At 35.3% G+C, this 27,072-nt stretch overlaps 1 protein-coding gene and 1 pseudogene across 3 annotated transcripts in view; one reads left to right on the top strand and one right to left on the bottom strand.

Annotated features, from left to right (window-relative positions):
• The window catches only part of SBF2 (SET binding factor 2), a 490,797-nt gene that overhangs the window by 189,597 nt on the left and 274,128 nt on the right, over window positions 1-27,072 (bottom strand). For all 3 annotated transcript variants that reach the window (XM_086678004.1, XM_086678005.1, XM_086678006.1), the window contains exons 8-14: window positions 26,647-26,755; window positions 24,400-24,513; window positions 21,273-21,350; window positions 19,801-19,914; window positions 19,213-19,341; window positions 15,783-15,881; window positions 4,099-4,303 (exon numbers count right to left, since the gene is read on the bottom strand). In XM_086678004.1, the coding sequence (XP_086534130.1) occupies window positions 4,099-4,303; window positions 15,783-15,881; window positions 19,213-19,341; window positions 19,801-19,914; window positions 21,273-21,350; window positions 24,400-24,513; window positions 26,647-26,755 (848 nt within the window). The remainder of the gene's footprint in view (window positions 1-4,098; window positions 4,304-15,782; window positions 15,882-19,212; window positions 19,342-19,800; window positions 19,915-21,272; window positions 21,351-24,399; window positions 24,514-26,646; window positions 26,756-27,072) is intronic.
• On the top strand, window positions 13,072-13,803 carry LOC112865043 (mitochondrial calcium uniporter regulator 1 pseudogene; annotated as a pseudogene).

Raw genomic sequence — 27,072 nt, 5'->3', positions numbered from 1 at the left:
CAATACAAAATCTTTTATCTTTCAAATCATTTTTTAAACTTTTTTTTGCAATAATTTTAAGCTCACCAAAAGTTACAAAATAGTATGGAGAAGATTCATGCACTCCTCAGTCAGCTTTTCCCATTGGTGACATCTTGCCTAACTAGAATGTATTATCAGAATCAGGAAATCAATTGGCACCATATAATAGACAATAAAACTCAAATTTTACTAGTTTTTTTTTCAATTCATTTTTAATCATATGACACTGATATTCTTCATGACCATGATGGTTAAATAGATTATTACACATGACTCTTCTATGAAATGCTCATTCTTAATTGTGTGCTCTGGTGCTTCCCACACATGTAGGTCAGTGGAATAGACTGAAATAGAAATTGTTAAGTAGGAAACTTCTTAGAGTCTCCAAATAATACCACATACTTTATTGAGCAACATCTTTAAGCTGTGTTTATAAACTTTTAATTCTAAAATCTCTTCAGCAACATTTTAAATTTTCTTTAGGACAAGCCATTAAAACATCCCACGTTTTCTGATAATAAGTCTGTTACCATGTGGGAATTATTGTTTTCCTTTGAGACTATGACTTAGTTCACTCAGAGAAGAAAGCTCTTCACTTGGAGTTACTGATACTTCAGACTGGCCAAACCCCCAGTTGTGGCGTTCTAATACTAGCTTTCTAACGTCTGATGACAACTCCGGTTTGTGGGCACTTGATTCCCAGGGTTTCCTTTCTAAGGCTTTGGCTTACCAATGCTAGTTCTGGCTCCCCTGAGGAATAGCTCGAAACTAATTAACCTCTCACAATGTGAATGCCTCCTAAGGTGACAGCAATTTTACACTCATGAAATGAGTATCATGTAAAATGAAACTTTCATACTGTTTAATTTTAGTACAAGGGAAATCCCGACTCTTATCAACTCAAATGAACCAGAAAGCTGGACAGAGGCCCCTGCATTCATTCATTCGTTCGTTCATTCAGATTTTACATGCAGGGCCAAATACTGAGTCATGTGTACCTCTCTCACTGATTACAGTGATATACTCCACATGCATCTAAAGAATGAATTTGATGTGGATTAAAAATGAAGAAAGAGATCAAATGAGGATAATATTGAGACAGTTAAGGCTACAATTAAAGCAAATTAAACTTTATCAAACTTCATGTGGGTATTTAAAGAAAGAACTTGGTGTGCCTGGGTGGCTCAGTCAGTAAAGTGTCTGACTTTGGCTCAGGTCATGGTCTCACAGTGTGTGAGTTAGAGCCCTGCATCAGGCTTTCCGCTCTGATCTCGGAGCCCACTTCCAATCCTCTGTCTCCCTCTCTCTCTGTCCCTACCCCACTTGTGCTTTTTCTTTACCTCTCTCTCAAAAGTAAATAAACATTAAAGAAAGAACTCAACTAGCTTATGATTATTAAAATAACCTGACTAATCCCTTCAAAAGGTAACTATTCACCCTAATGTGTCTACCTTCTCCCTCTTCTTCTCTATGTGAAAGTTCAATCAACACTTGAGTAAAAGGTATTCTTAGGAAAATAATGGCAAATTAACATTACTAAATAAATAAATAATAAAAGTAGCATTAATATTACTATATATGTAATATAACATTAATGTTAACAATGTGTAATTATTAAGCTTACTATGTAAATATACAATGACTATACGGTTATTCATTGATAATAAAACCACACTTACTTCCAGGTATGATAGAACAGTCTGTAGCAAACTAAAATTCCTACAGGAACAATTATAAAAGTCAGATAAAATGCAAAACGATCTATTTAAATGTAACAGATTGCTACAGAAGCACGAGGACTAGAGGACCTAAAATTCCAGAGAAGGAGAAAAAAGTTGGAGAGGTGAGTTAACACACACATCCAAATTTTCCCTAGGCGATCTACCAATTTTGGGTACAGACAGAAGACTACTGAGAATCCAGGCTTGAATCTGGCATATGGCTAGGCTGACCAAAAGTTTCTGGTGAAAGCTGAACTGACAAAAGTAGATGTGTGTTATGGTCTGCAGGTAAACCTCTAAAAGATCAATAAGCAAATGTATAAATAAAAAGTTAACAGAGATAAATTATGGAATAAGAAAAATAGTTTATTAATCCAAAAGAAAGCAAGAAAGCAGGGGAAACATAAAACAGGAAGATTAAACAGAAAAAAAACAACCAGTAAACTACATTAAGGCCATTACTATATCAGTAATTATATTTACATAAAGATAAATAGTATATTAAGTAATATAAGTAATATACTAAGATAGACTGGCTAAAAAAAAAAAAACCCACCACATGCTGTTTACAAGAGGTATACATTTTTTTTATGTTTATTTGTTTTGAGAGAGAGAGAGAGAGAGAGAGGGTGAGCAGGGGGAGGGGCAGAGAGAGAGAGGGAGACACAAAATCTGAAGCAGGCTCCAGGCTCTGAGCTGCCAGCACAGAACCCAATGTGGAGCTCAAGCCCACAAGCTGAAGTGACCTGAGCTGAAGTCAGACACTCAACTGACTGAGCCACCCAGGTGCCCCTACAAGAGGCATATATTAAACATAAAGCCCTAGAAAATTTGAAAATAAAAGGATAAAAAAAGATAAACCATACAAACACTAAGCAAAGGAAAGCTGGCATAGCTATATAAATATCAAAGTATACTTTAAGGCAGGAAGTATTACTAGACACAAAGAGGAACATTTCATAATGATAAAGGGATCAATCACCAGGTTGCTATGATATATCAAATATATGTGGATCCAACAAATCATCTCCAAAATATATGAAGGAAAATATGGATAGAATTGAAATGAGAAATAGGTAAATTCTACTATTATCACAGGAGACTATAACACATTTCCCTCAACAGCTGAAGAAGAAGAGATAAAAATCAGTAAAGAAAGACAACCCACAGAATGGGAAAAAATATTTGCAAATTACATATCTGATAAGGGACTTGTATACAAAATATATACAGAACTCTTATGAATCAATAATAAAGAGACCAGTAGCCCATTTAAAAATGGACAAAGGATCTAAATACACATTTCTCCAAAGAAGATATAAAGAATGGTAAATAAGTAGATGAAAAGATGCTCTATAACATCAGTGTATATAGAGAAATCAGAATGCCCCATACATTGCTAATGGGAATGTAAAATGGTGCAGCTGTTTTGGAAAACAGTCTGGCAGTTTCTAAAACTATTAAACATGGACTTACCATATGACCCAGAAATTCCACACCTAGTGATATACCTGAAAGAACTGAAAACATATATCCATACAAAAACTTACACATGAATGCTCACAGCAGCATTCTGAAAACAGTAGTCAAAAAGTAGTCAAAAGTAGGCAAAAGTAGAAACAACCCAACCACCCACCTGTTGGTGAATGGACAACAAAACATAAATATATATACTTACATATACATATAGATATACATGTACATATACATATACACACATATACACACATACATGTATACATATATGTATATCTCCATACGATGGAATATTATTCAGGTATAAAAAGCAATGAAGTACTGTTACATGCTACATGGATGAACCTTGAAAATATTATGCTAAATGAAGTCAGTTACAAAAGATCATATACTGTATAATTCCATTTATATAAAATGTCCAGAATAGGTAAATCTATAAAGATATAAAGATTATTGCCTAACGGTAGAGAGGAATGGTTTTGGTGGAAAATGGGGAGTGACTACTAATAGGTATGGGTATTTCTATTTGGCATAATGAAAACAATCTGATAGTATGTAGTGAAAATGGTTGCACAACTCTGTGGATATGCTAAAAACCACTGAATGGTGCACTTATTGAGTTTTATGGTGTGTGAAATATAACTCAATATAGCTGTTTTTTAAAAAGAGAAGATTCTATAGTATAGCAGTTACATTAATGGTTACTGTTTGTGAGAGACAGTGAATGGAACAGTGTTTCTGGGTGTTAACAATGCTCTAATTCTGGTTATACAAGTTTGTTTACTTTGTAAAAATTCGTCAAGTGGCACACTTTCATTTTTGTGTCTTCTATCTTGATAAAAGGTTTACTTTTAAAACAAACAAAGAGACAGATACATACCAACAGGTGGACCTGCTGGCACAACACATTTCTTTTCCACTCGTGAAGCAGGAGGCGCATTCTGGTTCTTAGCAAGATTTTCCTGTATTAATTCCTGTACCCGAGTTTCATTAATTTTTGGGAAAGGCAGAATATGAACTCGCAAGTGGGATCCTTCTGTTGGGCGTGGAACTTTCTGGAATGCCATATGAGGGTTAGGATTCTCCTGCAATATCAAACAGGTAAAATTAGTCAGAAGTTGAAATACCAATGGAAGATTGCCAGGCAGAGAGTGGGAGCTCAAAGGGACAAAAACTGAAGTCAGACAGATGAGTGATTATATATACATTCAGATACATGCCATAAAAGAGAGTACCAGAATCTTCTTAGGGGATCTATCAGCAGCATCTGATAATATAGCTGATCACTCAAACTCCTTTTCTATGAATACTTTCTCCATGTGGTTTCTAGGTCTTCTTGCTACATCTTTGTCTATTTTTTTATCTGCCTAATCTCTTAACTATGTAAAAACACCAGGGCTCAGACTTTGGGCCTCTTTTCTATCTACACTTATTTCCTTGGGGACAACTTCCATTCTCAATATTTCAACCATAAAAACACCAATGATCCATAAATTCTTTCCTCCAACTGAGCTTTCTCCTGAACGCCATATACGTATATTCAACTGCCTGCGCAGAGTATTTCCATTTGGATTTAAAATAACTTCTTGAGTCACCTGGGTGGCTCAGTCGGTTAAGCATCTGCCTTCGGCTCAGGTCATGATCTCATGGTTCGTGAGTTCAAGCCCCACATGGGGCTTTGCAATGACAGTGCAGAGCCTGCTTGGGATTCTCTCTCCCTCTCTCTCTGCCCTTCCCCTGCTTGTGCTCTCTCCCTCTCTGAGTGAATAAACTTAAAAAATTAAAAAAAAAAAAACTTCTTAAATAGACGTCCAAATGGCGCAATTACTCTTCCCCTCCTCCAAATCTGCTTTCTATAGTCTTCACCACTTCAGTAAATGGCATATTTATTTTTCCTCTCAGGTGAAATGTTTAGCTATCTGTAATGCCTTTCTCCAACACTCAATCATCCATTCCTCTGCAAACTTTTTGGACTTTGCCTTTCAAATATATTCCTAATCTGACCATTTTTCAACAACCCTAAGGTTCAAGGCAACATCTCTATATTACCACAGAACAACAGTCTCCTGACTGGTCTCTCTGCTTCCATCCTCATTCCCTCCCTCCCTCTATTCTTAATACTGCAGACAGAGTGATCTAGTTAAAAGTATGTCAAACTATCACCTCAATACTCTGTTCATTCAAGTAGCTCTTTATTTTACTCAGAGTAAAATCCAAAGTTCCTAAAATAATTTACAAGGCCCCACAAGATCTGGCTTTCCTATAGGACTGTCCTGCTACTGTTTTCCTTCATTCTGCTCTAGCTACCCAGGACTTCTTGTTCCAGCCTCAAGGCCTTTGCACTTAACTGTTACTTCTGCCTATCCCCCTACAATTTCAACAGCATCCTTTATTCCTTCCTGCATTTCTTTGCTCAAATGCTACCTTTCTTGCCCACCTTATCTAAAGTTATACCAATACACTCCCTATCCCTCTTATTATATTTTCCTCTTTAGCACTTACCATCTTCTCACATATTATAAATTTTATTTAACTTGCTTATTGTCTACCCTTCTCTTACTAAAATGAAGCTCCATGAGGGCCAACATTTCAGCCAATCAGAAAAATATTCTTTGCCCTCTGCTGTATACCTGTTGCATCTAGAAACTGCTTGGCACATAGCAGGCACCCTAAACTACTTCCCACTATTTCATAATAAGTGGGACACAATGTTGAACACATACTAGGATTGCAATAATTGAAGTAAATATATCAGCTAATATTTTCATAGATCCTTAGGGCTGGCATAAATTTTTATCTAGCCACCCAGTTAAGGAGGATTATATTTCAAACACCACAGGTAGAATGGAATTCATCTTTTAATAACGTTCTCTAGGGAAAGATGTTTTACTGCCATTCTTAGACCAATTCTAGCATTTATTATCCTTTGCAACCACAAAATTCCCTTTTCTTCTTGAACCTGTTAATTGTGTTGTAGATTAAGCTCAATACTACCCTATACTTTCTCCAGACAGTTAAAATGGATATCTGTCATCATCTACTAGAGCTACTCCCCACAATTCTTTATGGTTATATGGTCCAGACCCAGATAAAGAAAAGGTTCAGCCATGGCAGATGACATAGGTAGCATATCTCAGCAACACAATAATAATTAATACTCTTTTAAGTGTAAAAAAGCCCGAGTTCTAGTTTTTGTTCGACTCATGTGTGACACTGGGAAAATAACTTTGCCTGAGGGACATCTTACAAGGTTCCTGAGAAGGTGAAATTAGTTATCAAATTTGTTCTTGCCAAAGTAACCCTTATATGCACTTGGTGTCTTCCCTTTGCATTGTTAGCAAAGGCAGGGGAAAATATATAAATAAATTCCTATGCCAAGTCTTCATGATCACCACTTTCTAAACTATATGCTGAAAAAATTGTTCTAAAATTATGCTTGGATTAACACCAACATCACTGGTCTATAGTTTCTGCAACTGTCCTTTTCAAAAGTAGTATGCTTGTTTTTGTTTTTCTGTTCTTTAGTCACAATGCCTAAGATATCTTCTCAAAGTTACAAATATCAATTTTCTAAAACTCACTGGCAGATTTTTTTTTTTTTTTCAGGCTGGAAAGGTAATTCATGTGGATTTTGAGGTCAGAATCAGAATCATTTACGTACAGTCTTCATTACTTCTGTTTCTATTTATACTTATTTTCTTTATAATAAAATAAAAACTTAAAATATATTTTCCATGATGTAAATAATATTCATTGTAACAAATTTTAAAACATGGAAAAATAGAATTAAAAAATACATCTTCTTAGTTATCTTTCCTAACTATATTTTATCTCTCTCTTACTATATATTCTTTTATCTTGTTCCGAAAATGACTTAAGGTCATTTAGAAAAATAAAGATACACATATTATTTCTACTTAAAATCCTGCAATGTATAAGTTCATCCTAAACCTTATATGGAAGAATAAAGATACAAAAATAGTCAAGGCAATTCTGAAGAAGATTAAGTGGAGAAGTCAAAGTTCCAAGATCTCAAAACTTACCTAAGCCTATAATAATAAATCTAGTATGGCAACTGGTATGAGTGAAGGGTTAAAAAGGCTAATGGAATAAAGGCCCAGAAACAGGACTCTGTGTAAAAACGTGATAGAGACAGGTGACACTACGATTCACAGGGAATGGTTGGACAATTCAATGAGACAGGTAGTATAGCAAAGTATTTTTAGTGCCTGGTCTGGGATGCCAGACCTTCTGGGTTAAATTCCAGTTTAGCCACTTATTGGTAGTGTGACCTGGTATGGTGTCAATTCACTCACCACTTGTGTTTTAGTTTCCTCACCTGTAATCTAGATAATGGTACAGTACCTACTTCATAAGGTTCTTGAGAGGACAAAATGAGTTGTTACAGGAAAACTTTTAGTGCCTGTGTGCACTCACGTGTGCACACACATACACACTTTCCCAGAAAATATGAAAGCTGTTTTCTAAAAATTTAGAGTACATTCATGTAAAAAATATTTATTCACTGCATATTCTATAGCATGACACCATACCTCTAAAACTCAAACCATGTCTTTCTCCCACGAATCCCATCATATCACCAGCTACTTATATTTTAACAACAACAACAAAAATCATAGTCAATAAGAGTTAAAACAGAAATAACTTATTAAAGAAAAGATATTGCTATTAGTCATCAGTAGTGTTATTCTTCTCATAAGCAATATGAAATATTATAAACCAAATCTATAGAATTAAGATTAAAAAGCATTTTTAATCATTTTAAAACAAAGCTCAAAGATGAGGCTATCCTGCAGTTGTATAGACATTATACATAAAATTCATATTATGGGATAAAGTTACAAATTACAACATATTCAATTGTGTTCAGAAGATGCAAAAAAGGCTCATGCCTGTGAATCAAAGTGCTTGTTTTTTCTGGATGCTGTGTCTGTATACTGCTGCCCTCTAACGGGCACTGTGGTAAATATAAAGAAATACATTTGCTACTTTACACCCAATTTGGTCACATAATGGCTTTCAAGAAGACAGAAGAAATGAGAGGAAATTTAAGGCTCAATGAACTCTGCATATTCTTAGAAACATCTGCTCTTACTTGGAACTTCAGCTGCATTTGGACTGTTCCCTTGAAGATTACTGAGCTCATTAAAAACCGCAGCCTAATTTTGTTGTTGAATATCCTTGTGGAAACAAGGAAATTCATTATTTTCAATAGAAGAAAGAAGCTGCCAAATTTTCATCTTTGATTGCAGAGAAATGCAAATATAAATTAATAACCAAGAATTCAGGCCACTAAACACTATGGTGAACATGGTAACAATTTTGTTCAAGGCAGCCAAGATGAACTGCCCACAAAAGCCAGCAAAATGCACTATTGTTTAGAGGGAATTTTAAAATTAGATAATGGTTTTCAAGAAATGGGCTCTGTAATCCTGCTTTGAGAATGTATGATAGTAATGGGAGGTACAATGATTTTCTCAGACTTGAAAAAATGACACACATACCATCTGGTCTGGAAACATGGATTTTTCTTTTTTTTTTTTTTTTTGGCAAGCGAAATGAGAATATGCCTAGGGCTTATGGAAAACAAGGCTGAGAATGCACTTCGAATAAAAGCAAAGCAAGCAAAATAAAACAAAAAGCCCCAAACCCTACTGGAAATACAAAGTAGGCAACATTGGGGAAAACAATTTCTTCCTACACGTTGGTCTCAGCAGTGAATGACAAATCGATGTGACCTTGTTGGTGGCTACCAAGTTTCCCATATTAACTTAGGTATTTAATAATTATTTAATGTGCACCAATTATTATAGAGCCATGTGGGAGAGCAAGTTACACAAAACCTTCCGAACACAGCTGAAATCAATACTATCACTGGACTAAGTCATTAAACACTGACAAAATATAACTGGACTTTTTAGGGTTGCCTAGTTGTGCATACAATATTGATGAAAGGAAACATTCTCAACTTTCCATCCTCACAGGACTTTCAATGATCACCCAGATGAATTAAAGCTGCATCCTTAACACAAATAAGTTTGGTGTATGACTTTAATACCTAATATGCTGATTCCCCTAATCCAGGGTTTCTGTACCATGGCAATTTTAACATTTTGAGCTAGATATTTCTTTGTTTGGATGGGGAAGTAGTGGGTGTCTTGTAAATTTGTAAATTGTAAGATGTTTAGAAGCATCCCTAGCATCTGCCTACCAGATGCCACTAGGACACCCTCCTCAGCTGTGACAAACAGAAATGTCTCCAGATGTTGCCAAATTTCTGGAAGGGAGGGGTTACCCCTGCTGAGAACCACTGCTCTAATTCATAATTCTAGATGGAGGTTTCATATTCTAAGACAAGTACTCTTTTCACAAGTGCCAAGAGAGGACGCATCAACTAGGTAAGAGACCCATACTTTCGCTCACCTGCTGACATGCAAATTAAAACTATAAGATACCACCGCATACTTACGAGAATGGCTAAAAACAAAATAAGACCAAACAAACAAACAAACCTGAGGATACAAATGTTGGTAAAGATGCAGAACAAATGTAACTCATATATGTCTGGTGGGAATGCAAAATGGTATAGACTTTTGGGAAAATAGTCTGGCAGTTTATTATAAAGTTTACATTTTGTTACCATATATCCCAGCATCCTACTTCTAAATATTTACCCAAGAGAAGTGAAAATTTATGTTCACACAAAACCTGTGCAAATGTTCTAGTGGTTTTGTTCATAATTGCCACAATTGCCCTTCAGTTGGTTAATAGATAAACAGAAGTTTGAGGCATCCATGCAATGGACTACTACTCAACAATGAAAAGGAATAAACAACTTTATGCTGATCTATGCAGCATAAAGGAATCTGAAATGCAGTATGCTAAGTGAAAGAAACCAAATTCAAAAAGCTACATACTGACATTACAAAAAAGGCAAAAACTAAAGAGACAGAAAACAGATCAGTTATTAAGAGTTTGAGGTGGTACGAGGAAGTGATTATAACAAGGAAAGGAATTTAGGGGGGTTGTCAAAAATGTTCTGTCCTTATTGTAGTGGTGATGGATTATACAGCTTCATTCATTTGTTAATATCTACAGTACATTTTGATGTTTTTTTTTTTTTAATATTTATTTTTGAGACAGAGCATGAGCAGGGGAGGGGCAGAGAGAGAGGGAGACACAGAATCTGAAGCAGGCTCCAGGCTCTGAGCTGTCAGCACAGAGCCCAATGCAGAGCTTGAACTCACGGACTGTGAGATCATGACCTGAGCCGAAGTTGGATGCTTAACCAACTGAGCCACCCAGGCGCCCCTAGAGTACATTTTAAAAAAGGTACATATTACTACATGTAAATTATCTCACAGTAAACGTGACTTAAAAATGAACAAATAGATCAGATAAGATAAGGGAGAAGTCTGATTTTTATGCTTTGGGGATCTCATTTCATCACAATAATCTAAGTAAGCTGTTTATGTTTTGACTTTTTAAGACTAAAGATGATCACAGTATTTTACATCCTTCCTATAACAACAACAAAATCCTTTTATTCACAGTTGGCAAAGAGATAATAACATCAGTGTAGATTTAATTTGCATGGTAGTGAAATTAACTTTATGTTGAAATGTAAAGGGTATAGACTTCATGTGATTTATAATGGATATTCCTGTATTTGGACTTTGTTCTCCCATTAGGATTTTAAAACCTAGTCACTGCAATGCTAGGCAATGAAACATCCATGAGGCACAAATAGAAATCTCATATTATTCTATAAGAAGGTCCAAGTCTTCTCATTTTTCCTTTAACTTTTAAGAAAACTATCAAACAAATTACACAGTCTAGCAAATATTTATATACCATTGCAGATGCAAAACAAATTAGAAAAACTGCACTATGTAAAACAGTAAAATACATATCCAACTGATTCCTTGATGCCTTGGAATGGAGGTTTTCTAAATTTCTTGTCTTGGCCTATCTTAACATTCTCATTTTGTGTACAGTTAGTGGTCCTTTATTAGTATATATGAGAATCACAGAGATAGAGCCAGTAAGTAGATAAATGTGCTGTCATATAGACATGGAAGATTCTGAAAGCCAAAGTGAGCAGACCCAGATCCAGTACTATCAATTGGGAATGGAAAGAAAAGCTGTATAGTGAATGGCCAATAATCTTCATGGTATAAACCTTGCCAATGCTTACACAATTTGTCTCTAATGGAGTTATTCCCTTCCTTCTCCTTCATGTCTCCTTCCCATTCCTGTCCTCTACCTAAGTCACCAAATTATTTCCTTAATTATTTAAGAAGCTCCAGAAAGTTAAAAGAGCACCCAAACACTGTTACAATCCATCCTACTCACGTCTCCTCATATTCTCACACACCAAAAAGCAATACAAGGGAGTAGCGAGAAGAAACAGAAATTACGGTTCGTTTTTGAGGTACTTCAAAGGGAAATGAAGCAGAGAGAGTAGGCACACATACCAGACTTCACTGCAACAAAGTATTTACAAACATCTAAGTGGAATCACCAGGTCTCAATTCTAACCCAATAATAAGGAAACAGCCAAATTATATGGTTGGTTCTTGCTGACCAAAAGGGAATTTAGAATGTGATAAAAAAAAAAAAAAAAAAAACAAAAAAAAAACTGACTAGTTAAAAATAGAACCATCTGGATTATTTTCCTTGCATTGAGACCATCCTTCCTCCCTCCCCTCAACTTCCTGCATGACCCAAGAAAGTAACTTTACCATCATACTCTGCCTTTTAACTTTGTAACATATTTACTTCAGGAATGTTGGGACCATGTGGAGTTTAGAATCTTACAACTAGACAGAATCTCAGAAAGTCTGAGGACAATCCATGGGGATATTCTGAAATTCTCACTCATCACGTAGATATATCCTCTTTCGAAGGATACTATGGGAATCGTGTACCTAGAAAATGCCTGGTGCTAGCAGACGCTTAATAAATACATACTGAAAGAATGGAATGGATCAAATTAAATGGAATAGGATTAGATTGGGGGAGAAAAACTCAATAAGGGCTCAAGAAATGCAGAGTACATTTGAAGGGTGATTTCCATCTCTGACCTAGTCATACAAGTCCCTCATGATGATCACTTTAAAAGTACTGTTTTTAAAGGATACGTGTTGATGTGGGGAAACAAAAGCAAAAAGAAAACAATTAAATTTCCTTACCACTAACAGCCCATTGACAAGTTCTTGAAACAGGCAGAGTGACCTTCCTCTAGGAACTCAGCTACCTCCATGCTGACACTTTGCTAAGGGCAAAAGGCAATCTTAGCCTGACCCCTCAGGATCCTGTGAGTCTACCTCAAACATATAGAAATTCCTTTGGAAGCTTCCTTTATCTCTATCCACCAAGATGTATATTGGCAATCATACTCGAAGCATAAGGTCTACTGATACACATCTGAAAGGTCTCATGACTGAGTTTTTACTAAACAGTAATAAATGACATTTTCTTAACAATAGCTAGCCCCCAACAGGGTCCTGGAAACCTTGTTTTCAAAATTCCTTGGAGGCTTGTGCTATCCCTAACCCCCTCCCAACCTAAAAGTATATAATCAGTCACCTGTCACAACCTCAGTGCAGCTCTTTCTGTCCATGGGTCCTATTGTTCCCGTGCTTTAATAAAAACACCTTTTTGCACCAAAGATGTTTCAAGAATTCTTTCTTGGCCCTTGGCTCTGCATCCCACCACCCAAACCACATCAGCCGTTGTCTGTGTTTTCCATTTACCTTTAATAATGTATAAAAATTAGCTGCTTGTGCCCACCCTGCACTGGTCCCTCGCAGACTGGGAGTGCTCCAGGATGGGGAGTACTGGTGCTGGGGCCTTACCCCCAAGGCGGCAGTGGGCAGGAGCCTGCAGCTGGAGCACTGGGAGAGATTTGGAGCACAAAAGGACAGATTTCCTCTCTTGCGGGAATAAGACGCTCTACTGGACACCCATGCCTCAGTGTGTTTACTCAAAAAAAAAAAAAAAAAAAAAAAAAAAAGATGGTTTCATCACCCAGCAAGCAGAAATCACCATCTCTGCATTGGTCAAGAACATGGATGCCAACATGGATATTGTCTACAAGGATATGGTCACCAAGATGCAGCAGATCACTGTTCAGCAATATAATGTCCCAGACTTCTAATGTGAAAAAAGATATGATTGTTTTGGAGAACAGTGAGTTTTCAGCCCTCAGAGCAGAATATGAGAAAATAAACCTTGAACTACATTGGTTAAAACAACCAAGTAACGGATGAAGTGATCAAAGTCTGAACAGATAACCAAATTAGGCTTCGTTCCAGAAAAGAGCAGAGTGAAAGAAATGTGTTCGCTGAAATAAAGGAAGCTGCTGGAAATGAGGACAGAGATGGTGACACTGCATGCCCAGCAAGATAGAGCTGTCACCAAGACAGGCAGGAAGATAGACACTGAGGTCACCAGCCTCAAAACCATGCTGGACATCGCAGAAGCTTGGTAACATTAAATATTTAACAGGGTCTGGATTTACCTAATAGTAGCTCTGGGATTTTATTGCCTGTGGATATAATAAAGTGTCTATTTAAAGAGAAAAAAAAGAATGTATAATTATTACTTATTTTATTGCAGTTTTCAGTCTTGTGTCAGCTTAGTACAAGCTATGTATCATAAAATTTAAGTTCTAGGATGGCAAGAAGGGAAATTACTTTGTTTTTGCATCAAAGTGACTTGGCACACTCCCTTACATACACACTGTGTACTCAGTCATGTAATAGAGACAAACCTGTGTCAGAACCCCAGCTCTGGTCACTTACAGGCTACAAAATTCTGCAGTTCTGGAATAGTCTTGTAAAGATCTAAGAAATAAACATTCAATTATTCAAGGGATCAGTTCCAAAATCTCAAACACTGATTTCCATTTGATGTTTTGCTATTTTTTGAAATCCATCAATAAATCACTCCTAGTAGCCAAGAAAAAAGACTTTCTACCTTTGGTTTCCCACATATCAACAACTGCCCTATTTATCTCACAGGGTCATTTCCAAGATCAAATGAGAAAGTATGTTAAAGTGCTTTAAAATGACAAAGTATAAAGTCAGTCATTGAAAATATTACTATTTTTCAAGTTGGAGATAAGCCAGTCTAATGGAGGGAAAGAAAATAGGTTTAGAGATTGGATAATTGAAAGTTTCTGAATTTAAAATCTGGATTCAATCACTTAATACCCATATGATCCTGAGCCAATGATCCTCAGTAAAATAGGGATAATGACACCTATCTTAATATTGTTGTTATGAAGATTAGAGATGATGTATGTAAAGTGCTTAATCCCATGTCTGGTACATTGTGTTAAGCATTCAATATTTATTATTATTATTACAGTCAATCAATAGAAATTTCTCATGTGGTCATGCTCTATATTAGTTCTACACAGCCATCATAAATGGTGAACACCAGCACAGAACACACATTTTTCTTCTGACAGAATTCTTTTTTTTTTAATTTTAGCATACTAACCAAGAAATAGATTTAGTATATTGGACACAGTTATATGTGGAGTTTAGGGTATTAGTCAAAGGGATAAATTTTAAAATAACTTCAGAAACAAAATTCATAAATAATTGAATAACATGAAACAAAGAAACACAATTTAGCATTCTTGTTTTTATCCAATTGGGTCTCAGATTTCAAATGGGTGTGACAAAGCACTGACTAATGACCCACTGTCCAAAAACACCCATCTATTCAAGTAATTAAGTTAAACAATACTAGGATACCGATCACAAATCCTTCTTCACTGTATTTCCTGAAAAATATTATCTTCCCTCAACTCTCCCCTGGAAGACCATACTTCCCGTTTACTTTCCTTTTCTTAGTAAAAGGATTCAACTCTGCAAGGCTTCACAGGTAGGAAGAATGACTAGTAATCATTAGCCAAAATCCATTTTTCTGCATGCATGTAATGACACTGTCATCTTAGGATCTCTTTTGTTTTGGTATCCAGGCGATTACTTCACACTTTATCACATCCCACTCTTTAGAATTTATTGCATTTCTTCTATACACAGGGAATATTTCCACCCTTGAGTTTCTGTGCTCACTTGACAATTTGGTTTCTTCCTTTCAGCTTTTCACTCCCTGTCTGCTCAAAACAATACAACTCAATTTTCCTGATCCAGATGACAATCACTGGACCACACTAAGCAGAGCACATTGGTCAATTCTAGTTCTGGTCTCCAATGAGTTTAATCTTTATGTCTTAAAAATGCACAATATGCTCTTAAGAAGACAGGGACCTAAATGAAAATCCAATGAGGGCACATAACAAATTGGGAAACTGTGACTGAGGTGTTTTCATAATATAGTTGATTAACAGGAAAATCACTTTGAAAAATGAGGTCTGTTTTGATGCACATATCTTACAACTTATAATCCTAAAGGTTTTAAGTCAGAGCAAAAAGATTATTACTAGAAAGATGTAGTTTCTTTAAACAAAATAATTACATACTTTTAAAATTAATGACTGTCTAAATAAATATACTTACTTACATTTTTGAACAGTTGCTCGGCAAGTTCTCTGACATGCTTTATTATCTTCACTGGGTTATTTTCTTCAACCTTAATTCGCTCTACTTCAAAAGCTACCAACTTGGAAAAAGAATCACATGGCAAAACATCAAGTCCAAAAATGCTAAATTAGAAAACAGCATGATAATTTCATACAATTTGCAAACCAAAAAGCATCTAAAACATACGCTACTATTAAAACAAAATATTTTACATTTTACTGCATTTCACCTCTATTCTAAAGTTACAGAGCTGATTGAGTCCTTGGATGGTCTGGTGGTCTCTTCCTGATTATTCAGGGCCTTATTTCTTCTTAGGGAAGAAACTGAGAGACACCCACTCATTCTCCAGGCCTCATTCATAAAATGCTCTCAGAGAATTTCAGACAGTCAGGAAGTCTCCAACATTTCCCTAGCTTACAAAACATGAACCAAATGTTCAAGTCAGGTCACTCAGACTTTAGTTCTAGCTCTGCTGACAGTGATTTGGAACAAGTCACTAAAACTCCCTGAGCTTCAGTCTCTTCATCTCTAAAATCAGATGGAAAAACAAAATGATCTGTGGACTCCTTCTAGTTCTTACAATATATAACTCTAATCCATTCCCCATGAAACTAATTTACTGGGAGAACTGTGTTTTAAAAAAATTTTCTTTAATGTTTATTTTATTTTTGAGACAGAGGGAGACAGAGCATGGATGGGGGAGGGTCAGAGAGAGGGAGACACAGAATCTGAAGCAGGCTCCAGGCTCTAAGCTGTCAGCACAGAGCCCAACGCGGGGCTCGAACTCACAGACCATGAGATCATGACCTGAGCCGAAGTCAGAAGCTCAACCGACTGAGCCACCCAGGCGCCCCAAGAGAACTGTGTGAATATATCCATCCACTTGCGAGTGGAGAAAGAGTACAAAAAGGAAAAAAATGGGAAGAAGGATAAATAAATGAATGATTTCTTTAAAAAGGGTATAAGATTTTTCCTTCTAGAAACTAACAGATTCACTGGAACAGACAACATATAAAACTGTTCTAGGCCAGGATTCAGAAAGATTGTCAAACAAAGACAAACATTCCTTTCCTTCTAACAGGCCTATTTGATTGGAGTGTGGGGACCAGACAACACACAATGCAGGCCGTCTCTCAAAGGCTCATTAAGTCTTGGGTATGGTAGGCTACCCTGGGTTCAATGAAAACAAGGATCCCTTTCCTAGGAGCAAATGCTATTTTCCTTTAAAAGCACATTCAAGCAAATGAAATGGCCCAAGAAGGGTGGAAGGAGGGGGATGCTTGGGTGGCTCAGTCAGTTTAATGTCCGACTCTTGATTTCTGCTCTGGTCATGATCCCAGGATTGTGGGCTCAAGTCCCACGTTGGGCTTCATGCTGAGCATGGAGCCTGTTTAGAGTCTCTCTCTCTCACTCTCTCTCTCTTTTTCTCTCTCCCCCTGCCTCTTTCCTCTGCTTACACAGCTCTCTCTAAAAACAAACAAACAAACAAACAAACAACAACAAAAAAACAGGGGTAAGGAGAAATTACTTAGATCTGGTATCTCATTCGTTCTAGGCCTTTGACTGAAATATACTAAGAACAACTGGCTTTCAAGTAACAACATCAATTAGACACTAAAAATTGTAACTGTAGGCAGAACACAAAACTGGATGACCACTCAGGGGAGATTCAGTAGGAATCAGTCCTTGTCTTACCATTATTTCCAATGTATATAAAGGTGTATAATAAAAGGTAAGTTGCCATACAAAGTTAGAGACCTAAAATAAAGCTTAATGCAGACTAAGTGGCTCTCAAAGTCACTTATTCTAGGAAAGTTTGGAGGAGGTGGTGAGATAAGAGCAGAGTATGAGAAATGGGAGGTCATGATTAGATTGAAAAGTAGAGGGAGGATACTCTAGGCAAGGGAAGGATTTACAAAAACAGTGAGAGGCTGTGGCAAGCAAGTTTTCTGCAAGTAATCAATCTGACTTACTAGCTGTGATAATGCTGCCAGAAGGAGTTACTAAGAGAATTAGATAGAAAAAAAAAAGGGAATATATAAACTGATGTAACTATTCAAAATGCTTCAGAGATTAATAAAATATGGGGTCTAGAAAGGATCTTAGAGAGCATCTAATTTAACTCCATAAAACATTATGTATAGATTACTTAATTCAGGATCTAACAGCTGATATACATTAGTATTAGACAGTCAATGATCCATCATATTAAATGTTGGTATTAGGGAATCAGTGATTAGTAACTGATTAGAAAGAATTGCTCACCACAGGGCAATCTCTCCTAAGTCTTCATATGCTTTGTGTTATTAACTGAAGTATTTGGTGAAGGTCTCCATACTCAGAACTATAACATGTGCCTCTTCTTTCATTCTTATCTGTGATTACTTAACTATCTTTACAGAAAATAAAAGATCACTCTCTGAACTGAGGATCTTTAACAACTTGAGTCCTATCTTCTCTATACACAATAAAATGACCTGTGGCAAAATATAATCACTATTACTATTCTCCACTATCTTGGGTGCCAGGAGTGTTTTCCTTTTATAGACTTCAAGGAACCTCTAGATTTATTGGTTCCAATACAGTGTTCTTTTAGAAAATGAAATGGGAATAATATTCATTGTTCTATCCACCAGAATGAGCTGCTATAAAAATGTAGCTAAATGATAAATGGAAAATGTACTAAAATAAATCAAACTAACACAAAATAGCATCCTTATTTTGAGTCACATTTGTCTTAATTTTCCCTTTATAAGGCCAATTCCTTGAAGACAGAGACAAAATCTGTCTTCCATACATTTAAGATCTCCTACAGGAGACAGACAAATGTTGATTATTGATTAATAAGAATGCCATTAAGCCAAGCTATGGTTCTATGACACTAATAGACTAAATGTAACTGTAGTTTGAAATCACATATCTATATATTAAACTTAGACTTTTATCTCTATGAAACTTATAAAGGAATCACTGTATTATTGCCTTTAAAAATAAGTTTTTGTGGTGCCGGGGTGGCTCAGTCATTTAAGCATCTGACTCTTGATCCAGGCTCAAGCCATCTGCCCTTCCCCCGCTTGTGTTTTTTCTTTCTCTCTCAAAATAAATACACAAACTTATAAAATAAGAGTTCTATTTATATAACCACTGTTACTTTTTCAAAAATATTTTAATGAACTATTTAAATTCAGGTGTTCAAGATGTTTATGTACTTCTGTAACATCCTATATTTTTCTAATTTTCCAGTCCACATTATAAATACCAAGATTTAATAAGCATAATAATAAATAACATTTGGATTATTTGGTATTTAATTTATAATATATTTAGGATTTTGATTAAAACACTTGTCCACTTTTAACTACTGGTCCAATTTTGTCTGTAAATATGCATTCATTTGATAAGAACTATACCTCATCAAAGAGATCACAGGATCTATAGGGTGGACCTCTTTCTGAAACAAAACCTGCAAATGCCATTCCATTGAGCACTTTAGTGAGGAAATCATTCTCAACCAAACCACGCTGCCCCAAGAAAGCTGTCTGTAAAGAAAGAAAAATTGAAATGACTATTTTATCACTTAGTAATAGATGAATTGTCAAAACAAAAATAGAAAGATCAACACCTGAATAAGTATCTTTATGTATAAATGTGTTATAAGATACATTCTCTCAAAAAGGGCTTTTGATACTAGAAATACTACATGTATTGGAAAAAATAAAAATGGGTCTGTCTACAAAGCAGGAGGAGAAACAAAAAATTAACACTCAATTCAAAAAAAAAAACCAACTTAAAATTAACAAACTCTAAAGACAAACATGTCAGTTCCATAGCGTTATTAAAAATTACCATAAAATCACACAAAGCAGAGATTGAAGAATGACCTTCGTTTAACAAACTAAGGTCAAAATACAAGGCTAGAAAAAGACAACCAAGTTGTTTCATTAAATGAGAGGATACATTTCAGACAGATACAGCATTTTGGTACTGTATCATCTTACCTTGTGAAAATGTATTACCGGTTCTGCATGAATTCTTATAAGTTGTAGGCATGATCTATATCCTTGGAAAAGTTGTGCAAATAATCTAAGAAAAACTGCACGTACTTCTTTATCCTGAAAATATAAGAAGAAACAAGTTAGGTAACTGAAATTTCTTTAAAAAAATGCAGTATCACAAAGACAAAAAGTTGAAAAGAATCTGAGAGGTTATTTAATAAATCTGTCTGTGCTTCTTGGGGCGCCTGGGTGGCTCAGTCGGTTAAGCCGCCGACTTCGGCTCAGGTCATGATCTCGCGGTCTGTGAGTTCAAGCCCCACGTCGGGCTCTGTGCTGACAGCTCAGAGCCTGGAGCCTGTTTCGGATTCTGTGTCTCCCTCTCTCTGACCCTCCCCTGTTCATGCTCTGTCTCTCTCTGTCTCAAAAATAAATAAACGTTAAAAAATATTTTTAAAAAATAAATCTGTCTGTGCTTCCTACACATAAGTCTTATTTGTGGCAGCCCTGAGTGGTGGCCATCTAGCCCATTCTATTGTTGAACAGAGTAGGCTATTAAATAGTTCTTTTTACAAGTGAACCAAACAAAGCTTGCCTCCTAGTGTATCCAATTTTCCTCTTGGAAAAAAGTCACAAAGTCTAACCCTTTCACCATGTTAGAGAAAGACATATTTCCCAAGTCATTTGATTTTTACATCCATCAAAAGAATTACAGTCACAAATATAAAAGAAAATAATCTCAAAAGACTATATTTTAAAAGCTTATGAAATTCTTCCAAAGTTTATCCATTTTATAAAAATCTATTCCTATATTAATAAGGTATGACTTAAAACTATGTTTTGATAATTGAGGTTTTAATAAAATCATAGTTTTAGAACTATAAGGAAACTTACAGATTTATTTGGTCAATCCTTTATTTAATGGATGGAAATGCTAAAGAATGCTTAAGTAACTTATCAAAGGTGTCCAGTTCTATAAGGCTTCTTCTTGGCCATAAAGCTCAACTCCAAGAAATGCAATAGGCAAAATTTAAAAGGAGACTATATTATATACTAACTCTTCCATGGCTTCTAATCGAAACTATTTTCATCCACTCACTCTTCAAACTTGATTCTCTCATTGTCAACAATATGTGTATCCATTTTTTATAAGCTTCCCCCTTTTATCCTTGCCTGACCCTTTCAATTTGATACTTGGCATAGTTTTCCAAGTCATAACCTATGTTCTTATTTTTTATCCCACACTTACTCTTGCCTCCTCAGGGCAACAGTCTCAACTCTACTCCCTCCAGGTCAATGTGCCACCCTGTGGCTCCTCAGAGAGCAGGTCACAAGATCAGTCAGTGACAGTTCTAATTCAGTACACTTTTTACAAGGCTGTCCATCTGACTCTCACTACATTCAGCTTCTTTAACAGCCATACAAATAAAAGTACAGCTCTGTTTAAAAGCATCAAATTTAAATATTAAATTTCTTACCAGCATTTTTGAATGGGATAAAGCTGTTCGTGGAGGGGGAAAAGCATGATCTGCTACTTCCAAATCTGGGTGTAGAATCTAAAGCAAAGAAATTTGATTATATACAAAATCTTAATACCAGTAAAAGCTATTAATTAACCTACTTGGAGCATTAAGATGAAAAAGTATCAGTACATGAATTACAATATATTTCCCTCTATGAAACACAATGCAATTAGCTGAGGCAGCTCTGCATGTACTATTGTGGAAAGATCTCTAAGATAAAATATTTGATGAAGAAACATATTCTAAAAAAACACACACAAGTAGGGTCTCATTTATTTGAAAAGAAAACAAACCTTAAACTGTATATACACACACACTGATTAAATATACAAAATGAAAATGTAAAGTTCTGAAAGAATATATACTAAACTATAAAATATTAGTTACCTCTGGGAAGGGAACAGACTAGGGCAGAGTGATTTGTCTATATAGTTGAAAATGTTAAGCAAGCATCTGTTTTTAGGTTTATTAATGTACTTATTTTTTTTTTCAACGTTTTTTAAATTTATTTTTGGGACAGAGAGAGACAGAGCATGAACGGGGGAGGGGCAGAGAGAGAGGGAGACACAGAATCGGAAACAGGCTCCAGGCTCCGAGCCATCAGCCCAGAGCCTGATGCGGGGCTCGAACTCACGGACTGCGAGATCGTGACCTGGCTGAAGTCGGACGCTTAACCGACTGCGCCACCCAGGCGCCCCTATTAATGTACTTAAAATTAATTAATTAACAGAAATACTGAGGGGAAAGTGAATAGCTGATGAACCTCACAGTCGAGAGGGGGTAAAAATATAATGCAACGTGCAAGTACTACAAATATATGTAGAAAAATATATGAAACATAAAGTACAATTAATTCAACCTAGAGAAAGCTAAAAACAGGGTAATATTTGAGTTAGGCTTCAAAGAAAAACAGGTTGGGGAGCAGGTAGGTAAGAAAGATCTATGAAGGACTTAACACAGAGAAAAAGATGAAATCGCATTAGTAGGCAGCAAATTTTTGTCTTTACAGAATCATTTTCAAATACTCAGGTTTTGGTAGTATACTTATAATTGATAACAAGACCCATAAAAATACTTAAAAATGACGCTGAAATATTGACAATATTTATAACCAATAACCCAATCATTACTGCAGTATAATAATACAGTATAATTCATGTCTAGAAAATCATCCATGGTTATTACTCAGTTCAACTGTGTTGCCCTTTGATCACAGTTATTTACTAACCAAATGAAGCTCATATTCTTGTGTGTCAAAGCTCCCACTCAGTTAATCAAATGTGATTTTTTTGGTTCTAGCTTGACAGTACACTGTGTTCTCATGTCTTATTTATGGTACTACAGTGTACCACCCAATCCACCACTGTGCTTGACAACCACAAAAACAGGTATACACAGCTTTACCAAAAACAAGTTTTACTCACTGATCAAATTTGGTGGCACAGGTGTTGCAGGTTAAGGTATAACAGTGTGCAGCAGAATTTCTATCAGGAGCCATTGACTTAAGGACTAAAATGTTAATATTTGTTCATTTTGGTACTTCATCCCTGAATAACTATTAATATTATTATTAAGTAATCATATATAAGATTTAGAAACTTAATTATGATTTCTAGAAACATTAAACTTTTTTTCAATCACTCAAATACTACCTTCTCATCATCTGCTCTATCCATATACCACCAATGTACTTAGTACTTTTCTTTCAATTGTCTTTAAATCAACTCACCTATTGAAATCTAGTATTTTATTGGATAATATCATCTATGAAAACATAGGTTTTATATGCTATTTTTAATACATATTATGATAAATACATAACTATTAAAATAACAAAGGTTGCCACATATGATCCCAAATCATATCAATCCTTGACTTTGGTAAACAGTCATTTAGGCATCCTGTGCATACAACTTTCTCCTGCAGAGCCAGACCAGGAAACAGGCCTAGAGATGGAACGTGATTTGCTCAGTAGTATCAAGTGGTAAGATGCAGACTGGACTCTAAGTCTCCGGAGTCCTGCACTAGTACTCTTATTACTCTATCACATCTTGTATTCTAGATTACACTAGGAAATGTCAGTCTTCTCTAAATGTTCACATCTCACACCACTTAACAATATAAGGATTAATACAAATTTGAAAATATTCTAAGAATAAAATACTTCCTGGTAATCCTAGACTTCTGAGTTCCTATTTAAGGGAAATTTTATTTTAAACAGCTCAGATTGGAATATTATTCAAGAATATGAAGGCCTTAGTTCTAGTAATGGCTTGAAAGTAATGAAGAATTTCTAAGTTACAATTTTCTGATGATGAATAAATTGGCACCTAAAATTCTGTTGGTAAAATAAAATGCCATGCTTTTAAAAATCAACTAAGGGGTGCCTGGCTAGTTTAGTCCATAGAGCACACGACTCTTGAGCTCAGGATCATTGGTTCAGGCCTCCTGTTCAGCATGGAGTTTACTTTAAAAAAGTTGAAAACAAAATCAACTAAAGTAAAATAACTACAAAAACATAAATGTGTCGGTGAGAAACACCAAAGCTACAAGACTTATTAAAACTTGATTCCAAAGAATGCTGGATATTTAATCTTTTCAATAAGTTACATTTTTCTGTAGTAACTTGAAAATATTGGCAGGACAGTATCACACTGTTTTGCAAGTAGCACATCTACCAAAGGGATGGGATGTCAATAAGGAGTCTGAAGGAAAAAGAAGAGGTGCTATCTGCCAATTAGGGGCATTAGGGAAATCAGGGATTCTGAGGCAGAGTCTGGTCTTATTTTCACAGGTGTGTTGGTGTGTTTCCAATACCTAACACAGTATTCAGTATATACTAACTACTAAATAAATATGCCGAGTGAAACAGTGAATGTAAAACAAATAAATAGTCAGGATTTAAAGTATATTCTTCAGAAAATATCCAGTAAAGAATTCTATTCTAAATATTCTGAGGATATATTCATGTTTTAAGAACACACAACTCTTTTTAAAGTAATTACACTGCTAATGATATCTAATTCCAATGATCTGAGTTTACATTTACATCAAAAGAAAATTACTGTTAAAAATGTCATACCAAAGAAAGAGCTGCTTGAGTCTGATGTAGAAGTGGTTCCGGGAGGGAAGAGAGATGAATACATTCAGGAATTTTAATAGTGCCTCCATCCAAATCTGCTATGATTACATCTAGCTAAAGGATATAAAAATTAATCAATAATTAATAAAATGTATTTGTTGTTAAGGAAATTAATTTGGCCTTCATTAATTCAAAATAAGAAGAACCAGATGTAGAAGAGACTCTTCGTTGTCCATAGGAACAGAATGTTGGGTTCATGACTTCCCAGCTACCATGTATTTCTTAACTTCCTTTGAAATTAGGTGTGGCATGTGACTAAGTTTCTGATGATGGAATATGAGAAGTGATGTGTACACTTCAGGCATTCAAAAGAGGGGGTGTAAGGCTCTTCTATGCTCTTCTTTTCCTTCCTATGGCTGAAACTATGAACTGGTTAACAACCCAACCTTGAATATTCAGATTATGACAATGCCGAGGGGATTTTTGGTGTACAAACAAGAGGGAAAGAAGCTTAGAATGTGAATGAGTTCATGGAATAAGCTGGTCTGGCATAATGGAATACCACTAGGGACTGCTGCATAAGTGTTAAGTAAAATTCCATTTTGTTTTAACCACTGTATTTTGGATGCTTTGGTATAGTAGTTTAGCCATATCCTAAATAATACAGTACTCATTACAAGAGTTAACAAACAAAACAATTGGTATACACCAAACTGGTACCATTTGGGTGCTTCAGAAAGAAACTGATTTTTACATTTTACAACAGTCTATTTTAAAATAACTTACATAAAAATGTAATAGAGAAACCAGCCAATACTGTTGAAGTTCTTATGCTGACAAGAGGCTTAAAATTCATCCTAATTTATACATTAAAAGTTAATAAATTTATTTTTGGAAATACTTGGCTTGTCCTACCTCCAGAAACTGTTTATATTTAGTGGGAAAAAATGACCTTCAACCAGATCAGTATGCTTCTAGTTAGTACTAAGTAGGTTTTACTGATTATGTTTATTGATTTACACATATTTTCATATGCTGATATCACAGCGAAATAGGAACTAGATACCAACATATAAAGAAAGGAAAAGTAATTAATATATGAATGAGGGTCCCGTTTATAATTACAGTGTTGAATAGTACTTTGTCAGTTTTAATGACACCTATACTTTGACTACAATTGTAACTATATGTAAGTACCAACAGAGTTTGCATCTTTGTTGGCATTTAAAACTAAAACAAAAGTAGGATTACAAAATCTTAAGAAGCTGTGGATCATAGATATCATATAGCCCAACCTTTCAGTAAAGATATTTTTCTTAAACTCCCTGAAGTGTCATGGAATTTGTTCTTTGCACTCCACTTACTGTGCTTGAGCATACATTCCTCACGTAAGGCACCCCATTTTTCATCATTGGTCAGCTCTCATAGTTGAAAACTTTAATACTAAGGAGAAATTTCTTTTTATATCCACTATACCCATTGATTCTACTTCAGCCTTTTAGAACTACAAAAAGTGAACCTTCCTACAACAGCCATTTAAATATTTATCTTTAGCTATCAAACAGAACCAGGATATTACCTGAGAAAATTTAAGGGTCTCATAGGATATGGTTTCTATACTCTGACAATCCTGGATGTTCCTCTCCGAAGCACATTATTTTCTTATAATCCCTCTTAAATAAGTTCAGTACAGAGAAGTAAACACAATATTCCAGCACTGGCTTAAATATACAGTATTCCTTTTCTTCTTTGCTATTTCTTTTCATATAGCATTAAGAATAGAATAATTTGGTGGAGCTCATACAGAACTTGTATTCCACTAAAAGCCTTCACTCTTTTGCAAATACTTTTTGCTTTTTAGCTACTAGCCATTCAGCATTAACCCAGACCTCACTTCAAAATATGAATATATTAAAGCACTCATGACAAAGTGTAAGTAAAATACTAATTAATGGATTATTTTATCTCCCTTTCTCATATATAGGATGAAGAATACAGAAGATAAAATTAGTATGCCAAAAAAGGGGCATTTTAAATATGAATAAATTCATTTTGTAGATCTTCCATACTTGCTATGAAAAAAAATTAATATTTATATTTTTCAGTGATGCTTTTTCTTCCAGCCAATCGTTTCTATTGGGAATGTAAGAGATCTGAAAACAGTAATCAGGTGAAATGTTATAGGATTCAAATAAATATGATAAGCTTTTAGTCTCATTAACTGGCAGTTTAAAGATGAATACTTACAAGTTCATGGATATCAGTTTTAAAGATAGAATGTACTCCAATAATGAAAGGTGTTGGGGAACTTAGAACTTCTAGTAGCTGAGCCGGGAGAATGGGAATATAAGGATAACTGGAAATAATAAAAGAATATGTGAGATATATTTGTTTTTCTGTAATATGAACATATTTTCTTTTGTCTTTATGCAGTATGAATTTTAGATTACCTACATTATCATTAATATTCTCATGGTTATTAACATTAAATTTTTAAAAAGAAAGATTTAAACAAATTTTCATGTGAAAGAGATGATCAGGTATAACAAGATATAAAGTAAACGGAACCCAGGACAGCTTCCTTATCCCTTATCCCTCTGAGGTAAGCAGTCTTTTTAGGTTTATTCATCTTGCTTGAAAACATTTTTCCTTACATAAAAATCTGACATCAGG

Source organism: Puma concolor, chromosome D1, assembly GCF_028749965.1.
Source record: "Puma concolor isolate L17-30 chromosome D1, mPumCon1.1.hap2, whole genome shotgun sequence".
Classification (NCBI taxonomy): domain Eukaryota; kingdom Metazoa; phylum Chordata; class Mammalia; order Carnivora; family Felidae; genus Puma; species Puma concolor.
This window is presented reverse-complemented; position numbering and strand designations above follow the sequence as displayed.